General features: G+C 32.7%; 1 protein-coding gene across 1 annotated transcript in view; it reads left to right on the top strand.

Moving 5' to 3' along the window:
* Positions 1-309: 309 nt before the first annotated feature.
* LOC129231127 (Kv channel-interacting protein 4-like) overlaps positions 310-22,038 on the top strand; it is a 43,662-nt gene continuing 21,933 nt past the window's right edge. Inside the window, exon 1 of the mRNA XM_054865373.1 lies at positions 310-417. Coding sequence (XP_054721348.1) covers positions 310-417 — 108 coding nt within the window. The remainder of the gene's footprint in view (positions 418-22,038) is intronic.

Consider the following 22,038-nt stretch of genomic DNA (forward strand, 5'->3'; position numbering starts at 1 on the left):
CTTAAGATATTTCAAATGCTTCTCAAGCTAAATTTATTGCCTTCAAAACTAAAATCTGTTCATAAATTGATCCATAAAATTGGAAAGAAAATGCATAATATTTTAGCTACCGTGTCTGATATGAAATATAATAGCGTGATACATAAAAGTTGACTTTTTCAGAAGTAGTAATTTTATGTCTCATATTACTTGTTGTTGGTTTATAACCTTTGCTCTTTATGACAGTAAAATATCCTTTTATGAAAGCTTCTTTTGAGAAAATGATATGAAATTCGATTGCTTTTCTTTGCAGATGGCGAACTTGATGATATGGATGCAGATCACTCCCATTACAAGCCAGAAGCCATTGATACCTTATGCCAGATAACAAAATTCAACAAAAGAGAACTGCAATTAATGTACAGAGGTTTCAAACAGGTAAATGTTTGATCAATTTCTTTTAGTGAATTTTAACGCATGAAAGACAACGTATGTTTCTTCTAATTAGCTTTAATTTTTTCAGCTTTTCCATCATTTTTAGGTTTTTATGAAATATTACGCACGATGGCTTCGTTTGAGGCCATCAATATTTTCAACATTTTTTTCAGCCAACTGTTGACACCACTTCAGTCAATTGTTGGTTGGCGGAAAAAAAAAAAAAAAAAAACATAATATCATCAAACGAAGCCACTATGTTGCAAATGTTTCAAAGGACTAAGAGGAAGAAAAATTGTACACGAAAAACTCAATCTAATTTAAAAGGGTTAAATTAGATTTACTTATACTTGATTGTCTTGATTTTGACTACTTAGGCATTGCATGTCTCCACCTATTTGAAACTCAACGAAAAGTTAGATACTGGCAACACAAAAAATTTTTGTTTTTATTTAATGGGGTGATCCGCTAGTAGTTGACCACAAGTAAGTAATTAACCACTTGAGCACAAATATGCAAAAACAAGTACCGGAAAACTTCCAATCTGTACTAAACCACTTATAGAGTTCTTAAATATTATTATTTTCAATACCAGTAATTTTTTAATTGAAAGGTAATACATATGTAAAGTATTGTAGCATGCATCAAATAGTGTTTGGTGCCCCTACCAAGCCTCACGCAAGTCTCTCTGAATAAATGCCGGAGAGACGAGTAAAGAATAGTAGAATATGGAACAGCTAGTCTTGGCAGGGTGATCTGCCAGTATGCTTAGTAGTACATAGGGGAAGTCAGTCCGTAGTCTGTTGGGTTTTGAATTTGAACTTTTTGAATAATGGTAAGAGTATGAGGGACTAAGTAAGGATATTTACGCGTATGGAGTAACTGTGCGTTGTAACCGCAATTCCTTATTGTAGGCGTTTTTAAGGTCAGACGCTAACGAAGTTTTTTGCTGTTTTAATTAAAAATTTTCTGCTTTGAAATTATGATTACTCTAAAATGGTTAATAGTATGTCCTTGTTGGTTTTTAATATTTATTGTGTGACATTTATTAGAACTAGCTGACCGAAGCGAAGCATTTGCGCTTAACGGCAGTACCTTAAAAATAAGATTTTTTTAACTGCAATTCATTGAAAAACAGTAACAATGTGAATTGTTTTCTTACCTTTCGCCAATGGCGGTGAAAATGATAATACAATGATACCTTACTTTTGCAGTTTTATGAACTATTAGAAAAGCCCCCCCCCCCCCGCGCAAAAAAGGGAGTAAACCAGAAAGAAATATTGTTCATGATACTCCGATTTACCATACAAAAAGTAACGTTATTTTTTCTGATTTTAAAGAAACAGTGCAAAAGTGTTTCAAAATCTTGCAATGACTTCAGTTTACACATTCTTGAAGCGTTGGGTCAGAATTATTCCGAGAAAAAAAGTTAGTCGAAAGCGACAAAACCCGTGGTTGGATCGAACCCATGATCTCCGCGATTTCAACACAACGCTCTATTCAAACAAGCTATGAGACTTCACCCATGAGGCGTTATACATGAAAGCAATGCGGATTAAAAAACATTATAAACCGATATTTCTTTTAAACTGCCGCAATGTGATTCTACTGTTTATTTTTCGACGAAAGCAGTGAAAAAAATCTTTAAAAAAATGATGTTATTCTTACGAAATTCGATGAGTTATTCATGAAGTTATGGCGGTGTTGCAAAAATAACACTTTTCGAAAATAATATAAGATAGCTGACCCGTGTGAAGAATTACATTATAATAAGAACACAGTATAATAGTATTTCCAATGATTAATACATAACACTGTGATTATATTGCTATTTTTTCACGGGACCCGCTGCAGCCAACATACAACCACAAATCCACAACTACTCTAATAGCTTATGTTTCAAAAATACTCCCATTTATCTGTTATACATTTTAGATTTCTTTTCATTGTACTATGTAAAAAATCAATTATTCAGACATTACAATTCAATTCCACAATTAATTTAGGCTACAATTAATTTCAGTTATGCATTTACACATGAAAATACCTCTAAGCATTTAGTTTGAGTATAACATATTTTTCTTACAGCAGGAATAATGACCTGTTCCCTGATATGATTAGCATTTGATTATCAGCAATAACATAGCAGTACATTTATTTATAAGAAAAATTATTTTAATTTAAAATTAAACTTATGTAACATGAAACTATACACATAATTTGAAAATATACGACAATGGACACATGTATCAGAATTACATGGGGCTCATTAATTAGTAAGTAAACCAAAAAGTGGAATTATAATTGAAAATTTATACAAACAGCATTTGTTTCTCAGAAATGACATATAATTGTATTTAGTTATAATAGGTAAAATTTCAAATGAGACTTTGACTGCAATTGTAGATGTATTTTGATATTAGAATCATTGCAGACACATTTTGATGAAAAAGTTACTTTTCAGGAAAAAAAACCTACTCTCTCTCTCTCTCTATATATATATATATATATATATATATATATATATATATATATATACTAGCTGACCCAGCCACGCGTTGCTGTGGCGAAGTAGTTGGATTAAATATTCTTTTACTCAGTATTTTGATAGAATCTAATTATTATTTTTTGTGAAGCTTAAAATAGTCTAGCCAATTTTAAAACATATCATATGAGATTGATAATGGGCGTGTTAGGCTGAAATAAGTACTTATTAAATTTAGTAAGTACTAACTAAATTTTCAATGGCAAAAGAACTATACGTACGCTTAGTCAATTTTTCAAGTATGACTTCGGCCATAAATCAAAGCAAAGTAACTTGAAAGTGATAGTAAATATCGAAACTGATTGTAAAATATCGGAACGTAGAAATTAAGCATAAACCAACATACACTTTTAGAATGTACACTACCTTTTATTTATCTCAGATTTCTCTATAGTTTGTTATCAATAACTTCTTTACAAAATACATTAACTAAATTAAAAACACGTAAAAATTAAATTTATAAATAAGGTAGATAACATTGACTTCGATCTATTGTTTCTAATATTTGAAAACTGAAAATTATCTAAGCACTAAGTTGTGCACAATATTCTTGTTTAACCTCTGTTTTGCTAACAAAAATAGGTAAGATAACTTTCCCACTTTTGAGCAAGCGATACATAGTTTCCCATGAGATAAACATGTATGTCTCAAGTCCAAACCGAAAGTAGACATTCTTTGGTCTTGAGATCTATTTATGGTCTTTTCAAAAGCTAAACAAATCGGAAATTGAAGCGTTCCAAATGTGTCTGAAAATTATGACGCTGTAAATGGCAACACAAAAATTTCTTCTTTAAACTTTTCCGTCAAAATTATTGAAATTTTGATGAAGAAACGTTGCATAATCTAGGTGGGTTTAAACTGTCAAAAAGAATAATTGGTGAACCAATTTTCAACCGGAAACCGTCTAGTGGCATTCCTGGTATATCCAGAGAATTTAAAAATTCAGTTAGAATGTTTACGACTTTGTTTTTATCGACAACTGTATTGCCTTGTTCAGCATCAACGGTCAGCACAATCTGATTATGATGTTTTTTCCAGCTGCCAGTAATGGCTTATTATTTACAATAATTGTAGCTAAGACAACGTCATTGCACTGTTTCTCTCGTTGTAAATCAGTGTTAACTAAGTCGGTGACCAATCGATCAGGTGATATCTCACCATAATGACTAAACAACAGATTTGAAATTGAAATGCATAAATCTTCAATCAACACTAAAGCTGCATCATACATCTTTGGTGTAAAATTTTGATTTGAACATCGGTGTATTTGTTTAACTCTATGGAGTACATCTCCAAGCATAAAATTTATATAGTTTCCCCGCAGAAATGATGACCGTGTTGGATATTATATCGTCAAAATCATCTTAAACAGTTGAGGAATACTGCTTCTCGTTATGCAAAACGTGCATTAGAAATTGCAACTCCCAATGATTGTGTGCTACCAATAATTACAATTCGCGAAATGCATCGTGATATGTACTAAGCACTCGACAAATAACGGTCTGCAAATATTCCAGTCTGTTCGGGAATGTTTAACCGAAAACAAATGCAAAAACAACATTCACTTTGTTTTGGAAGCACAGTTTTGTTTTGGATAAAGTTTTGGTCCCAATGTCTTGGCTTTAAATTTTAATTATGTCCGAGCTTGATGAATGTTGTGTTCTTTGTTAGCCTGGCTTCCATGATTTTTTTGATTTTATTCAAAACTGTAAAAACAATTAAGAAATGTTCTGGAAAAAAAAGGGCAGTGAATACGGCGAATTTCTTCCAGTAACGTATCTTGCAAAAAAATAGGAAAGTATTCCACTTGCCTGTTACTCTTGGAAAGTTATAGAATCCAGAGACTCACTTCCTCCCATTGGGAATTACGTCCATCTGGACGGACCGTGACAACGGTAGTGAAGTCAGTTCTTCACTACAATTCATTAACCTTACTGAAATTATCCTGGATTCTTTTTCAAGAATTCAGTACTATCCGAGGCTAAAAGCCAGTTGTGTTGCTGGACCGTCAGAAAAAAACTTAGGTAAGTTGAATACAAAGCTTGACTCCTCTCTACTTTTCCAAGAAAGCGCCATTAATAATGCTAAAAGCACGGTGAAATGTAAGACAGACTTGTAAGCAAGTACCGTAAGTCTAATTCGCCTACGATTTCTGCAAAGTTCCGGAATCCAGAGGCTCATTTACTCTCCCTGGGAGCTTTTAGGCAATGCAGACGGAAAGTAGTTGCACTGAAGCCGATATACTTAATAAATACGCTCAGTTAATCTTTAAACTGGGAGCTAAAAATATTTTTCGCAACAGTGAGAAGTCTGCATTCATGACGTTTGTAGCAATCCAGGAAACTTTTTGACGCAGATACTTGATTTCAAAACAAAATTGCTGAGGACCCGTGAAATCCCAAAATGTTCCACGGAAATAATGAGGGACATTTCGCGTTTTATTTACAGTGCATGTAAAATAGCGTGGAACATTGTTAAATAATTTAATTTCTGAGAATCAGGCCAAACACATTCGTTTTTTGACAATGTAAAAAAAAAAAAATCAGGGTCGTTTTTGGTGTTCAAGTGCTTTTTGTAGAAAATATCTTCGGTAAAAAATACTCGTTGACCGTTTCCTAGATGTACTGCAAGATGCTGTACAGAAGGGTATCTTTCGTACATGGGGAATTTAAATTTTGCCATATAGCTTCGTTTCTGCTTATACATCTACTCATCGCGTTATTTCGTCAATTTTGTCAATATCTCGTACCTCAAATGTGACCTAATAAGGATCTTAAATAACGTACTTGACATAGTATTTAATGGATTTCAACGAACTGTAAAACTCGACATTTATATGAGCCTCATACGTTTTTAAAAGCAGTGATGAGTATGGAACTACCCGCCGCTTATCAATTTCAACTTGATTTGTAGAATTCGACATTTACATTGAAAATTGTGGCCTCAATACTCCTCCTTTCTACGGCGATACAATTGAGAACCATCAATATTCGTAACAAAGTATCATTTGTAAATTTTAATTAACTTAAGAATAAAGAATTTTGAGGACACGCCCATTATCAATCTCATATGATATGTTTTAAAATTGGCTAGACTATTTTAAGCTTCACAAAAAATAATAATTACATTCTATCAAAATACTGAGTAAAAGAATATTTAATCCAACTACTTCGGCACAGCAACGCGTGGCTGAGTCAGCTAGTCTATCTACTATATATTAAAATCTGTTCGCGTCCGTCTGTCTGTCTGTCTGTCTGAAGATCTATCTTCTCGAGAACCGCTGCGAATCGAGAGTCAAACGAGATAGCGATCAATTCGAAATTTTCAAAAGAAAACAATAGTACCAATCTCGTAATTGTGCGACTTTAATTAGCGGAGATATTAATTAAAACGTTAATTAACATAACGTTATTCAGGAATTTTTATTTCTTTCCTGTTGCCATTTTGCATATGGATGAGCAAGTAAAATTCTAATAATCATTTTAAAAGAGATTTTTTTGGCTCCTGTCCAAATCTTAAAACAACGTTTCCATCTAGAATTTCATTTTAAATTAGTTTAAAATTGGTTGCCCTATTCGGACATAGCCTTTATTTTACCGTCTGTCATTTTTTATTTTTTTACATTCACCGTTCTTAACTGTTTTCAGCATATTGAAGTTGTTTCTTTAGCTATGTTTATTGATTGTAGTGTAAGTTTATCATTCACCGGCGTCATATTTTGGTATATTTAGGCTGTGCGACTAATTATGTTTATTTTGTTGGACTTTTTCCCGTCACATGGGTGAGTTTTCAACTGTAATAACTCTCTTTTTCCTTCCTGTTTCTAATTTTGAAAAAAAGTTTGTATTGCTAAAAGAACATGTTAAATTAAGATTGTTTGAATTTCTTTAAGTGAAACCGAGTTGAGAAAAAAAGATTGTTTTTAAGGATTTTAACTAAAGCTTAATTTTAATCTGATGACTTGGTATTAAATTTATGCTTATTGGAATTTATTAAGTCTTGGTGCTTTAGTTTTGCGTAATCAACCAAAAAGTGTGTGTCATTTTATGTAAAAAGCTGATTGTAATTGTACATAAATATTTCAGTCTATCAAATGTAATTCATTTTAACGTGAGCACAGATTATAATTGATAATGCATGTATTTTCATCTTTTGTGCTAATTGAAAATACTCGTAACTTGTATCATTGATAACTATGATTAATGTTAAAGAGATTTTTGCCAAAAATATGCTCTACTGGTGTTTTGCAAAAACCTTGCATTACGCGTATTTATTTATTCCTTAGCGCTTTAGAAACAGATGTCAGAGTAATACAAAAACATCAATTGGACATCTCTTTCATTTTTTAAGTAGCCCGTGCAACGCCGGGCACGCAGCTAGTATATATAAAAATCTCGTGTCACGATGTTTGTTCGGGGTAAACTCCGAAACTGCCGAACCGATTTGTATCAAATTTCATATCTATTTGTAATTTGGTTCAACTTAAAAGATAGGATGGTTTTTATAATTTTTAATTGCAAATAAAATGTTTATTACACATTAATATTGTGTAATAATTGTTTAGTTCTATAAATTCTTAATAGATGGCGGTGTAAGTTAATTAATCGATACACCGTTATCATCGTTTGACATCTACACTGTAAAAAATGCCGTAACGTTCCTAATTATTTCCAAAGAATGTTTCTGGATTTAACAGGTTTTTATCCACTTCCTGAAAAAACTAAGTACATTCTTCAAAAGTTTCACGAATTGCTACAAGTTTCACAAATGCAGACTTCTAACCTTTGTGAAAAATATTTTTCACCACCAGTATAAAGATTAGCTGGGCCTATTTAATAAATGTATCGGCTTCGTGATTATTAACGATCCGCCGATATTGGGTAAACTCCCACCTAAGGCTCCTATATAAGGGGAGCTGACTTATCCGACATTTTGGTTCCAAAATTATCGGGAGAAAAAAATAAACATTTGTACAAAAGCCTCATTGCAGAAAACTGGTGTCCAAACTTTAGGTGTGTTGCCCGATTGATGTTTGATTATTTTATTCTGTGGATGAATACAATTTAATTAATACAAATTAAAAACAAATAAGGTATGAAAATGAGGTTTATTACCGTAAACATTTCCCGATACATTTTAGCTGAATTTGTAAACGAAGTTATCTTTCAAAATTTACCTAAAGTGACATTTTACTCAACTTATCATCAATTATTTTACGACTTAGCAACCAGCGAATATTATGACGTATTTAGAAATACTAGAAACGAGGTTGGATCCAATTCTGTCTTGGAACCAAAATGTCGGATAAGTCAGCCTGTCTTTTTCAAGGGGCTCTACTCCCACCCAAAGTGGGCGACTATGTTTTTGGGTTCCTTTGCTTTGCCGGAATTGAAGGCGAGTTAGATTTATGGTATTTCCTTGCTTTTCGGCTTTAGATGTGGCTAATGCTTTCAGAAGCTTCTTGGAGTAGCAGGAAGATGCCAAGCAGTTATTATAAACGAGCTTAAGTTTTATGTGAAAGGGCCAGACACACGGTTGGCATTATAAGCGGGAAAAACTTTGAATAATTCAGAAATATTCCAGGCTAATTTGTAGAAGATTACTGAATTTAAGCGGATAAGATTTCGTTTTTTTTTTTTTTTCTTTTGCTAGATTTTTTTACATCATTAAGTATCATGTATGTTAAATCATCCTCAAAAAATTTTACTCTTGAGTCGATGAAAATTTACAAATAATACTATGTTACGGATATCGATGGTTATCAATAGTATCGCAGTAGAAACGATGATAATAGAGGCCACATTTTTCAATGTAAATGTCAAATTCTACAAATCAAGTTGAAATTGATAAGCATCGGGTAGTTCCATACTCACCACTGCTTTTAAAAATGTATGAGGCTCATATTAATGTCGAAATTTGCAATTCCCAGAAATCAACTAAGCATTTTTTCAAATACGTTATTAAAGTTCCTTATTAGGCCGCATTTGAAGTACGAAAAATAGGCTAAAATGACGAAATAACAAGATAAGAAATGAGAAGATATATAAGCAGAAACGAGAAACTATCGGGAATAATTTAATTTCCCTATCCACGAAACAGACCAATTTGTCCAGCATCTTGCAGTACATCTCGAAAACGGTCAAGGAGTATATTTTTCAAAAATAAATCTTCTACACAGAGCACTTCAGCCACCAAAAACGACACTGCTCCTTTCGCATAGTGCCAAAAATCTTATGCGGTCAGCCGATTCGCAAACATAAAGTTATATATCAATGTTCCATGCTATTTTAAATGCACTGTAAAAATTACGAAATGTCACTGATTATTTCCGCGGAACATGTCGGTTTTCTTAGGTTCTCAACAATTTCCTGTGAAAATCAAATATCTGTGTCAAAACGTTTACTGAATTGCTACAAGTGTCATGTCTCACTGCTGTAAAAAATATTTTAACTCCCAGTTTAAAAATTTACTGAGCGTATTTATTAAGCGTATCAACCTCTGTTTGATTACATTCCGTCTAAATGGGATAAGCTGTCTGGTCGAGTGAATGAGCCTTGGGATTTTATAGCTTTGCAAGTGAGGAAAGGTCGTAGTATATGCTTGCAATTCTTTCTTAGCTTTTGCTATGTATGTAGAAATGCCTTCGAATCTTTCTTGCAAAAGTAGGAAGGTGGCATAACGACAAACAGTATTCGTTAACTGTTTCAAGTAATATTGACAACATAATATCTAACACAATCATCATTTCTGAGGGAAAACTATATAGATTTTATGTATGAAAAGGTACTTCATAGAGCTAATCAAACAGAATATCCTGGAATATTTCTGAATTCTTCAATGATCTTCCCGCAGAATGCCAGTCGTGTCTCTAGCCCTTTCACAGAAAACATAAACGGGTTTACAATAACTGCTTAGCACCTTCCCGCTTTTAAAAGCATTAACACATGGCCACATCTAAGTCAGAACAGTAAGGAAGTACCATGAATATAACTCGCCACCAATTCTGGCCAAACAACGGAACACAACAACATACTCTCCCGCACTGGGAGTTTAGCCAGTATGAACAGATCATGATCGAGGTGAAGCCGACATACTTATTAAATTCGCCCAGCTAATCTTTATACTGGTGGCGAAAAATATTTTTAACAACAGTGAGAAGTCTGCATTTCTGAACTTGTAGCAATTCTGGAAATTTTTGACAAATATACTTGATTTTCTCAGGAAGTGGATAAAATTCTGTAAAATCCCGAAACATTTTTTGGAAATAATCAGTAACGTTTTTACAGTTAATTTTTTGACAGTCTGTAAGTCAAACGATGTTAACGTTGTATCGATTAATTATCTTACACCTCCATCTATTAAGAATTTTTCGAACTAAACAATTAATGCATACTATTATTGTATAATGAATATAGGGCCGTGGTAGCCCGATCGGTAGAGTGCCGGATTCGGGGCCGGAGGGTTCTGAGTTCGAACCTCGATGGTCGAAGACCCATCGTCGTCATTAAAGGGAACTGGGCGACGTTAAATATGCTCGTGGTATCAATGTCCTCCAAGTGAAACGATACCTCTGGGGGTGCTAGCACCAGGTAGCTATTAGCTCCTGGACTCGTTCTAAATTCTTATTAACTGTTCGAGCAGGTGATGGTGCTGCCATCTATCGGTATAAAAAAATAATGGAGGCAAGGCACTTAGTATGCAGTCCTCGACATAAATACAGTTGTAGTCAGTTGTGACTCGGCATCGGAAGATAATGAATATCTACTTTGCAATAAAAAATTATAAAAACTATCCTATCTTTTAAGTTGGACCAAATGACACATAGGTATGAAATTAGATAAAAATCGGTTGAGTAGTTTCGGAGTTTACCCCGAACAAACATCGTGACACGAGATTTTTATATATATAGACTATCTGCGTCGTCGCCGGACAACACTGTCAGCCTGGAAAATAAAAACGATGTCAAATGACACATGTTCAACCCTTATGCGTGAATAAAAGATGGGAAATGTAGGGTAAAAATTTCCCTCACAATAATGAAAAAAAAAAATCATACAAAACTCATTGCAGTAAGGACATTAGTCGCTAAAATATGAGTATGTCATCGAATAAAGACATTAATCTCTAAAAAAAAATAAAACAGCAGTTCTAAAATAAAGTCAACAATGCCTTTAAAAATCCAAATCTCTATCAAAATGTTCTGCTCGGGCTACTTCAATTGTAACACTGTTCCTTGACGGAGAAAGGAGCCGAGGTCGCGTGAATTCAGGTGGACCAGGTTCCTTTTGACGGTTCACCTGAATTCGCTTTCGTTAATTATTTTCCAGGTATGTTTTCTTGTTCAGTTTTCTTCCAAGGCTCTCGGGGACGGTAGCAAGTTATTGGGACCTTCCCTCTTGCTAAACAGAAAGGCATTGTGAAATCAGTGACCAATCCTCCCCTTGAGAAAGTGTTGGTCCCTGGTTCACCTTTTTCATTTTCATTTTCTTTTGTTTTGCATATTCAATTTTATTTAGATTGTTTATTCATGAATATACATACATACATACATATATATATATATATATATATATATATATATATATATATATATATATATATATATATATATATACTAGCTGACCCAGCCACGCGTTGCTGTGGCGCAGTAGTTGGATTAAAAGAATCTTTTACTCATTATTTTGATACAATCAAATTAATATTTTAAAAAAAGTTTAAAATTGTTTAGCCGATTTTAAAACATAGGAGGTTGATAATGAGCGCGTTAGGCTGAAGTAAGTACTTATTAAATGACTTACTAAACCTACGCTTAGTAAATTTTGTAAATACGACTTCGGCCAAACATACAGAATTAATTGAAATTAAGAGTAAATATCGAAACTGATTGTAAAATATCGGAACGTAGAAATTAAGCATAAACCAACATACAGTTTTAGAATGTATTCTACATTTTATCTATCTCAGCTTTATCTACAGTTCGTAATCAATGGCTTCTTTACAAAAACAATAACTAAATTTAAAAATTAAATTTAAAAAATGGGGTAGATAACATTTATTTCAAACTATTGTTTCTATTATTTGAAAATTTGAAACTGTCTAAGCACTAAGTTGTGCACAAAATTCTTGCTTAACCTGTCTTTTGCTAACACGAATAGGTATGATACCTTTCTCACTCGTGAGTTGGCGATAGATATTTTAGAAGATAGTTAGATAGATAGTTAGAATTTAAAAATTTAGTTGGAATGTATACCTCTTTTTTTCCATCAAAAACTGTATTACCTTGTTCATAACAACGGACAGCACAACCTGATTACGAATATTTTTGTACAACTGTCAGTTGGCTCATTTGTCGCAATGATTGTGGCTAACAAATGTAATCAAACAGAGTTAAACAAACACAACGATGTCCAAATCTAGAATTTATACCCAGAGAATTATAATGAAGCTTTAGTGCTGATTGAAGACTTACGCATTTCAATTTCAAATTTGTTATTAAGTCATTACGGTGTGCTATCACCTGATCGATTGGCAACTGACTTAGTTAACACTTATTTGCAACGAGAAAAGTGCAATGACGTTGTCTTAGCAACAATCATAGAAAAAAATGAGCCAACTGACAGCTGAATAAAAAATATTCATAATCAGATTATGCTGTCCGTTGATACTGAACAAGGCAATACAGTTGTTGATGAAACCAAAGTGGTATGCATTCCATTGGAATTTTTAAATTCTCTGGATATACCAAGAATGCCAATATATGAGTTCTGATTAAAAATTGGTTCACCAATTATTCTTTTTCACATTTTAAACCCACCTGGAGTATGCAACGGTACACGTTTATTCATGAAAAGTCAACACTTGTGACGGGAAAGTTTTAAAGAGAATTTTTTGTGTTACCACGTAATTCCATTAATAGCGTCATAATTTTGAAACACATTTAGAAGGCTTCAACGCGTTTAGCTTTTTCAATCACCCTATAAATATCTTAAGACAAAACAATGTCTATTTGCGGTTTGTACTTGAAATATATATATTTATCTCCTGGGAAAACTATCTATCGCCTACTCGTGGGAAAGTTATCATACCTATTCGTGTTAGCAAAAGACACAGGTTAAGCAAGAATATTGTGCACAACTTAGTGCTTAGATTGTTTCAGTTTTCAAGAAATAGAAAAAACAATTCGAAATAAATGTTATCTAACTCATTTTTAAAATTTAATTTTTGTAAGGTTTTAATTTACTTATTGTATTTTGTAAAGAAGCCATTGATTACAAACTATAGATAAATCTGAAATGGATAAAATGTAGATTACGTTCTAAAACTGTATGTTGGTTTGTGCTAAATTTCTACGTTCCGATATTTTACAATCAGTTTCGATATTTACTATAAATTTCAAGTAATTGTGTATGTTTGGTCGAAGTTGTACTTACAAAATTTACTAAGCGTAAGTTTATTAAGTAATTTAATAAGTACTTCCTTCGGACTAATACGCCTATTGTTAACCTCATATGTTTTAAAATCGGCTAAACAAGTTTGAATTTTATTAAAAATGTTAAAAGTTTTTTAGTACTTATTAAATTTAACAAGTTCCTACTTCGGCCAAACACGACCATTCTCAATTCACTGTGATTTAAAATCGACTGAATATTTTCCAGCTTTGTTAAAAATATAATTTGATCGGATGAAAATAATGAGTAAAAAATTATTTCCATTATCAGCCACAGCAACGCGTGGCTGGGTCAGCTAATAGTTTATAAAATCATTCCAACAAAATGTGTGAAGAATAGAGAAAATTCGAATAAGTTGTCATTTTTTTGGAAATGCCCTTCACCGAAATTCAAGTCTCAGTGAAAATGAGTTTTCTAATGAATGAAACTGTTAAATAAAGACAGTTATTATTTTTGATCGGAATATATGGTGGATTTTAGTTGATCGATATTCAACTGGAATGTTTAAATGAAACTTTTTTTCTTGGAGGGGGAGGGAATTATTATTTATTGTAATTATATCACATATTTCAATTAGGTCTTTTTCCTTCAGGAGAAGCACGGATTTACATTTTGTTCTAACTGTACAAAGTATTGCATTTAATTCTGCCTTTTTTTGTACGCATAAATATAGTTTTAATTTTTATGGATGTTTCTTTTATTTTACTTATTAATATTTTAAGACGATAAATCTAAACTTAGTGAGATTGTTTGTTTTTTTGTTTTTTTTTATGGGCATTTTTTTCGGATTGGATAGTTGCAACTCATTACCTTATTATTTAACTTTAAACGCTTAGCTACGGTGGCTTCAAGTTAATTTAAAGAGTATTTAAACTAAATGCTTTTCCATTGAAAGATAGAGTTTTGTCGGGCAGTTGTCCTTAGTATAGCAGAATGTTTGTTTTACTTCATGAAATAGGCATGGAGCTTAGGTAAAATTTTGTGTACACATTTTAAATAAAGAAACAGAATTTGTTTTTTATTTTATATATTTATTCTTATATATTATTTCTGTATCCTGTTCTTTATTCCTACGCGAGATCTTCTTCAATTCTTGATCGATTTCTTTGATTTACCCCTCATTTTAAAACTTAACGTGCATGCTAATGACGAAAAACAGACCCACAGTCTAAAAAAATTTTTTTCTATCAAAAAAAAAACTGTTTTTTTTTTAAAGCACCGGACTAAGGTTTTAGGTTATGTTTATAAGTTTAACTTGCTATGTGACCGGCAGAGAAGAATAGCTCGATTGGCAGAGCGTTCGACTGGTAATCAGAAGAACGAGTGTTCGGGCTCAGAGCCCGGAAAATATGCATCGAGAAATTAGAGAAATATCATACATTCATTTCATACTTATAAACAATAAATAACACAAGTGAGGGAATAAAATAAATGAGATGGACGGTGGCCCGTGTGGTTACGAAAACCTGATGCAACCTGTAGCTCTATTGATTCTTAATTGTAAGGTTTTTTTTTTTTTTTTTTGTTTTGTTTTGTTTTTAAAGCTTTAGCTCCGGTCAGAAAACTAAAGCATTATGTAAGGGAGAATATAATCATCAGGTTTAAGATTTCAGACTGCAATAGAACAATTATTGTTCAGAAAAGAAACCCTATACTGAAATATAGATCTTCTAATGACAGTTTTTGACCCTTTGGACTAATAAAAAAATTACTACCCCAAATTGTAATTACTCCTTTCATTTACTGACATATGAATATTTATTAGAATACGAAGTAAAACATTAAAATTACTTGCAACTTGATGGATAAAATATCATTTTTTTTCTTCTTTCGGCAAAAAACAAATAGCCAGTCACATTTTTACTACATTCGAAAAGCTGCGCTTAAAAAACAAACGTAGTTCAACTGATTTTGTATTTTAACCGTTCGGTTAAATGATGAACACGTGCTTCCATCTAAACCATAACGGTTCAAGCAGCCTGCGATAACAAATTGTATAAATTTTCAAAAATAAAAACACGTCTCTTCAAAATATTACCTTATATTTTATTTCTGTGGATTATTTTTCTGTTGGTATACGAGATCTTTCTTATTTCTTGAAGAAACTCCCCCTCATTGTAAAGCTTTTCGGGCCGGCTAATGACAAAAAATAGACCTACGTTCGAAAAATCAATTTTTCAAAAACGCCCCTTGCTCTTGCATAACTTTGATACAGCCTGTAGTTCTTATGCAGATTTTTATGCAACATTCTATTACACTTTTCCAATTTATTGCACCGCTTTCGGCAAAAAGAAATTCACAATTAAACCTACTTTTTCTCTCTTTTTTAAATCTCCGTTTATACTTTGAAAATGAATGTTTTATTCTATAATAACAGAAGCTTTTGGATAAAATATAGATTAAGATATTTCAAATAGAATAAATCAGCTTCGATTTGTGATATTGCAAGTAATTGTTTAACTACCAGTTTTAGTAAGTAATAAGTTGTTAATATCTGTGCAATAACAATTGTCAGTAACGCGGTTTGTTCAATTGTAACTCCATTCAAGCAAGTCCCGTTGACAGTTGTGTAACAGGGACTGATTGAGTGAATAGAGATTCTCGCGTGGTTGGCGCATGGTATTGAAGTCTCGTTAAGTTCAGAGACTTTGTATGGTCTACTAATAGAGTGAAAGATATGGAAGTTGACCCCACGTGCGGTACCCTACTGGTCAACTTAGGGAAGGGGACAAAAAGGGTGTTTTTTTTTTTTTTTTTTTTTTCGTGCTTTACAAAAAGCGATCAAATTTATTGGTTTTACTGTGCATACGTTTAAGCGAGAGAGAACAAGTTCTCGGCGTTCCTCATATACTAGGGGCTGTACCTAGTAGGTGGCAAATTACTAATGCCCACGAAACTTTGAGTCAAACCTGCTATCGAATTCAGTACTGCGAGTTGTCTTTCGTCTAAAAAGTTAGTGTTTGATGTTCTTGGAAAATATTAGAAGATGTGCATTTCGTAATGTTGTTTTCACTGTTCCTATTGATATTGAAAATAGATGACTATTAACACTCGCTTGTGTAGTTATTTAGATGTTATTCAACAACTTTCGATTGTATTTTGCAGTACATTTTTGCTCCCACTGAGCACGGCTGACGTTCGCATTACAAACATCGTAGCGTTAACGCAAATGCAGTTGGAAAACGTCCGTAGGACCTTTACTCTGCATTTAGTGGTAAATGAAAAGATAACGAATTGTGGTATTTATCAGCATTTCGCTCTTCCAGAAATAATACTGAGAGCATGACTCGCCGAAATAATTACATTTATAATTTTTTTTCGATACGTTTTTTAAATTGAAACATTGAATACTTCCAGTATGTTTTGAGAAAAACAAATGTGCAATAACCATCTTAAAATATTAGCATCAGGGTAGCTTTAAGACTGGACTTCTCAAACTTTATAGTCAGCGGACCCCCCCCCCTCCCCAGCATTCATTTGAAATTTAACATCTTATATTCAAATTATGTTTTTCGCTATCTCGAACTGTGATAGGATCCTACTCGTTGAGTTTCTTGTTTCTGCAAATATAATGGAATGAAAATGACCAAGATATTTGCATCCGTCGTATTATGACTTCCAATTTCCTAGAATAGTTAATACGCAGCACAGTTATAAAAAGAGAAATAGTGATTTAGGTGCGGTAATAAAGAGAAATATTTTATGGCCGATAACCACCAGTACACATATAAAGATTATTTACAGAGTATAAAGTTATGTATTTTTATTTCTTATCAATCTTAAATGATGGGAATTAGTAATCTGGAAATTTTGCATTTAGATGAATTTTGCTATCTAAGTTCAACGTAATTTCACAAATTTCCCTACTTTTAAAAGCAACATCTGCTTAAGTTATGCCTTGAATAAACGCAAACGGTTAGTAACTACGGCGACAAAAATTTATCCTCTTAATAACTAGTAAAACAACGAGTTGGGCAAGCTAAAAAATCAGAGCAACGTCAACTTTGGAGGAAGAAAGGAAGAGGATACAAAACGATTAAAATTTTAAATTGAGCATCGAATGATTGGGAAGAGTTAATTTTGTTTTAATTAGAAGATTTTTGATGGTTGAAGTCGAATATCACTACAGTCGTCCCTCGCTACTTCGCGCTTCGACTTTCGCGGCTTCACTACATCGCGGTTTTTTCCGTTTTTTTTTTTTTTTTTTTTCAAATATAGTAATTAGCTTTTTTTATGCGCTCGTGTTAACTGTTTCCTACATAAGAATAACAAAGTTTTTCTTTTAAGTAAGGTAAGCTCTTCTGAGGGTTGTAGCTGTACTAGTTGAAGGAGTGTAGGTATAAAATCGTCGAAGAAGGAATTGGGAATCGCTATCTCATTTTTGTCGTTAAACACTAAATGAAATGTATAAATCACTATATTATTACATCTGTAATTGTAAATGGTATTCAAGAATGTACTAGAATTTTAAGTTGTATACGTAATACCTTAAATGAGGATAATTGTAGAGGAAGAACGGGGGTGCATACGGTCAGTAACTGGCAATTAATTCATTATCAAACAAGTTGAGCTATTTTCATAGATTAGTAGTAGTGTGTACGAACTGCATGTGTGTGTGTAGTTTATTTCTCAATAATTAACAATGTGATAATTATTACGTCTAACATATCTCATTTTCTCATATTTTGTGCAATTTTTTAAACAATGCAAATGTAATGGTGGCTACGTTTCATGTCTAAAGGGCTCTACATATATTAAAAATCTATTTAAATTGTCTTAAGTAAGTTTTATGCGCTCCAATTAGGAAAATATACGGTTATAAATACAGAACCCTACTTCGCGGAAATTCAGTTATCGCGGTAAAGTCTGGAACGAATTAACCGCGATAAACGAGGGTTTACTGTATGTCGGTTCAATGAAAGTCGGTTCACTATCTAACCTGTTTCGGTATTTAGTTTTGGTGGGTTCATAGGTTGAAATTCTGGACTCGCATAGGCAAGTTGTGAGAAATGGAAGAACACGCTTTGCTTTTCCTACAAGCGGTTAATATTTTTGTTTGCCGTGTTATTTGTAAAATGGGACAAAGTACCCAAGAAGATAGATTTCACAATGAACTCTGAAGTCATATCTATCTAACATTTATATTCACATGAAGACAGGTTTTTTTCAAAGCAGAAAACGATTTGATGTCCTATGCATGATCTTGCAGCACTGTATCTCGAGATATCGGGAAGTAGTGCTCAATGGAAAACTCGATACTTTGAACGTGAAAACTCTAATTTTCAAAAGTAAAAGCATTATTTTACTACTATTTAATGATTTTTTTTTTCCAAGTTTACCACGAGCCCCTACTAAGAGTCGAAAGATCCCCTAGGGGTAGGGGCCTAGGCCCTTAGCTTGTCTTCACTAGCCCCATGACGTGGGGCTAGTGTGGATAAAAACAACCTTTTTTGAAACATTTTTTGTCAAATAACTGTTCGGTCAAATGCTTTAATGTATCAATTAAAATAAGTGCAAAAGGGCAAATCATTGTTAAAAAGATATCAGGTGTATTAAAAACAGTAATTAGTATATGTTTTTGTTCACACTAACCCCCCCCCCTTTCTCCCCTATAGTTTGAAATAGAAAAATTGTGACTCAAAATTTTATTATACATATCTGGAATTACTATAAATCAAGTAAAACTTCAGGCGGCATCCTTTTTGACTAATCATCTGAAATATGCCATTTCATTTAATTTTTTGTTCATTTTATGGTGCCATATGATGTGCATGGTCCGATAAAAACCGAATGCTAGATCACCCGGGAGACTAAAAAATACCATGGATACTAGTTTTTTCAGAACATGAACCTTTTAGAAGCCCGTTCCTATTAATTTTTCTATAAATTTTGAGGAATAATAAAATGGGGATTTTAGTCTATAAAAAAATAGAAGATTTTGGATAGAATGCAGATGAAGATATTTCAAATTGAATAAATCAACTTCTATTTGTCAGTATAGCTGTTATTTGTTTAACTACCAGTTTTAGTAATGATAATTTGCTGATATCTGTGTATTTAAGTTGTTCTTGATATTGTAGCTAAAAGAGGAATGCTTATTCAAGCTAGTCCCTTTCAAAGTTGTTGAAGAGGGATTGTTGTATAAGTTGAATTTTGCGTGGTTGACCCATATTATTGATGTCTTACAAGGGCACAGGGATCTACTTTGAATGGATAACTGATAGAGACCCGATCTTAGACCTTAATCGGGTAAAAAAAAAACATTATTAAAAAAAAATTTGTGCCGTAACTTTTAAATTTAAGGTTTAATAGTAAGCAACATTTTTTGTTTGGTTTTGATGAGATTTTAAAGAAATTGATTTACCTCATTTCCTGATTAAGAGAGATCAACATATAATTCCCACTGAGCAATACAATCTTCCCCGTTTATGTTTATTTTTTTCCAAGTTTACCACGAACCCCCTACTAAGAGTCGAAAGATCCCCTAGGGGTCCGCGGACCACCGTTTGGAAGGCCCTGCTCTACCGGTGCCTGGCGCGAAAATGTTGTACTATCAACCCCCCCCCCCCCGCAATTTTTTTATAACTTTAATGTATAGTAACATTTCTTAAATCAATTATTACGTTATTTTACATTCAATAAATCCTACACAGAACTGTTTTTTTAATGGTTGAGTAGGCAGCTGCTAAGAGTTGCCACTTATTTCCCGAGTTATCTGAGTTGTTTTTTATATAGTTTTCATGTTTCATTCTTAAAAACAATATCAATATTTTATGCTTTACGATGTCATTCATTTAAATAATTTTTTCATGATTGCCGTCAATGTCATATAACTAAATTGGTTGAAATAATTTTCATCAAGTGTCATAAATTAATTTTCCGTAAACCGATATTTTCTCCTGTCATCCCATTGAATTCAAAATAACACAAAAAGTGAAATTCTTTATTTTTTTAATTTTTGAGATGGTGGTTTTAAAGGTTTTAGTTTTGTTTACACTGTAGATTTGTCTCCTTTTTTGAGGAAAGAGGAAGAAAGTAGATTTTTCTGCTCAGCGTTATGGTAAACATGGAACTGAATTTGGCTCTGATCATAAAAGGAACTGGAGATGAATGTGTTAATAATATTCATTCATGTATTAAAATCTTAAAAACTTTTTTTAAGGAATAATACTTAAAAATTAAAACAATTTTGTAGTTAAAATTCACCACGCGGTACCCTTTTCATGTCATGTATTTGTGCCTGGGGTCGTGTTTTGAAAATATTTCACGATGTAAGAGTAACAGCTGCTAAAATAGAAATGATTTTGTTACTTAAGAAGCAGCACAGTATGAAGAAAGGTATTATAGGTTTGGCACAAGTTTTAGTATGAAAATTTTGGTCAATGGTGTCCACAGTCCACCTCCCTCCCCCCTTCCCCCAAAATTTAGACTCATGTAGGGTCAGATTCAACAGATATCTGATATTTCCATGTAAGGAATACGTCTAAAATCCAGTTGACCGGTTTTTTGTGAAAGGACACGACATAACCTAAATAACCGAAAACTTAGAAACAAAAAGACAGGATACTCCATTTTGTTCTGCCGTTTGTTGCAGTAACAGCATGACATATTGACTTTAGTTCGACCTAAATAGACCAATTCTCATGGTAAGAAATAAAATGGCTCATGAAACTTTAAGTAACAGAATAATGAACAAATGAATTATTAATACAGGTTTAAAGGTACAGCTTTAAAGTTCTAGTAAAAAAAAAGGATTCAAATATTAATTAATGAAAAGTTCATTTAAAAACTTTTCTTTTGAATTTCGTACACAACCAAGGACGTATCGTGTGGTTATAAGTGATATAGTGATATAATTTTGGCAATAAAAATGCTTAGGTGTTGATAAATGTGGAGATTGTTTAAAAGCTTTCTTTTGTACTTCATGTGTCATAAAAAATAGACTAAGTCTCAAAAATACTCTATAAAGCTATCCATTAAGCTTATTTTTAAAAAACTTCAATTTTAACGTATCGGACACCGACAGCAGAAATGACATAGCTAAAAAAACTAGAAACGATCTAGCTTCTATTTTAAATATTCATCTAATGATTTTTCGTGCCAAATACTAAGTTTTTATAATTAGTACGTGGTGGCGAAAAAAATATAATCAGTAGCGATATATCATTAAAATTTTATAACTATGAAGAAAAAAATTTTATCTTTAAGTATACACTAAAGTAGACAACTAGAACCAATCAGAAAGCATAACATCATAATATTTTTGTGGATATTGTAGTATTACAGACTAAATAGTTCAAAAATAGTTATATTGCATAAAACCTCGATTTTCTCCAATGCAGATTTTTGTTCTTTTATTTTATTTATTTATTTATTACTTCTTTACTAGCCTGCGTGCCCGGCGTTGCACGGGCTACTTAAAAAATGAAAGAGCTGTTCAATTGATGTTTTTGTATTATTCTGACATTAAAAATTCCTGAAAAGCGTTATGTTAATTAACGTTTTAATTAATATCTCCGCTAATTAAAGTCGTACAATTATGAGATTAGTCCTAATGTTTTCTTTGGAAAATTTCGAATTGATCGGCATCTTGTTTGACTCCCGATTCGCAGTGGTTCTCGAGAAGATCGA

The sequence above is a fragment of the Uloborus diversus genome, chromosome 10, assembly GCF_026930045.1.
Source record: "Uloborus diversus isolate 005 chromosome 10, Udiv.v.3.1, whole genome shotgun sequence".
Lineage (NCBI taxonomy): Eukaryota > Metazoa > Arthropoda > Arachnida > Araneae > Uloboridae > Uloborus > Uloborus diversus.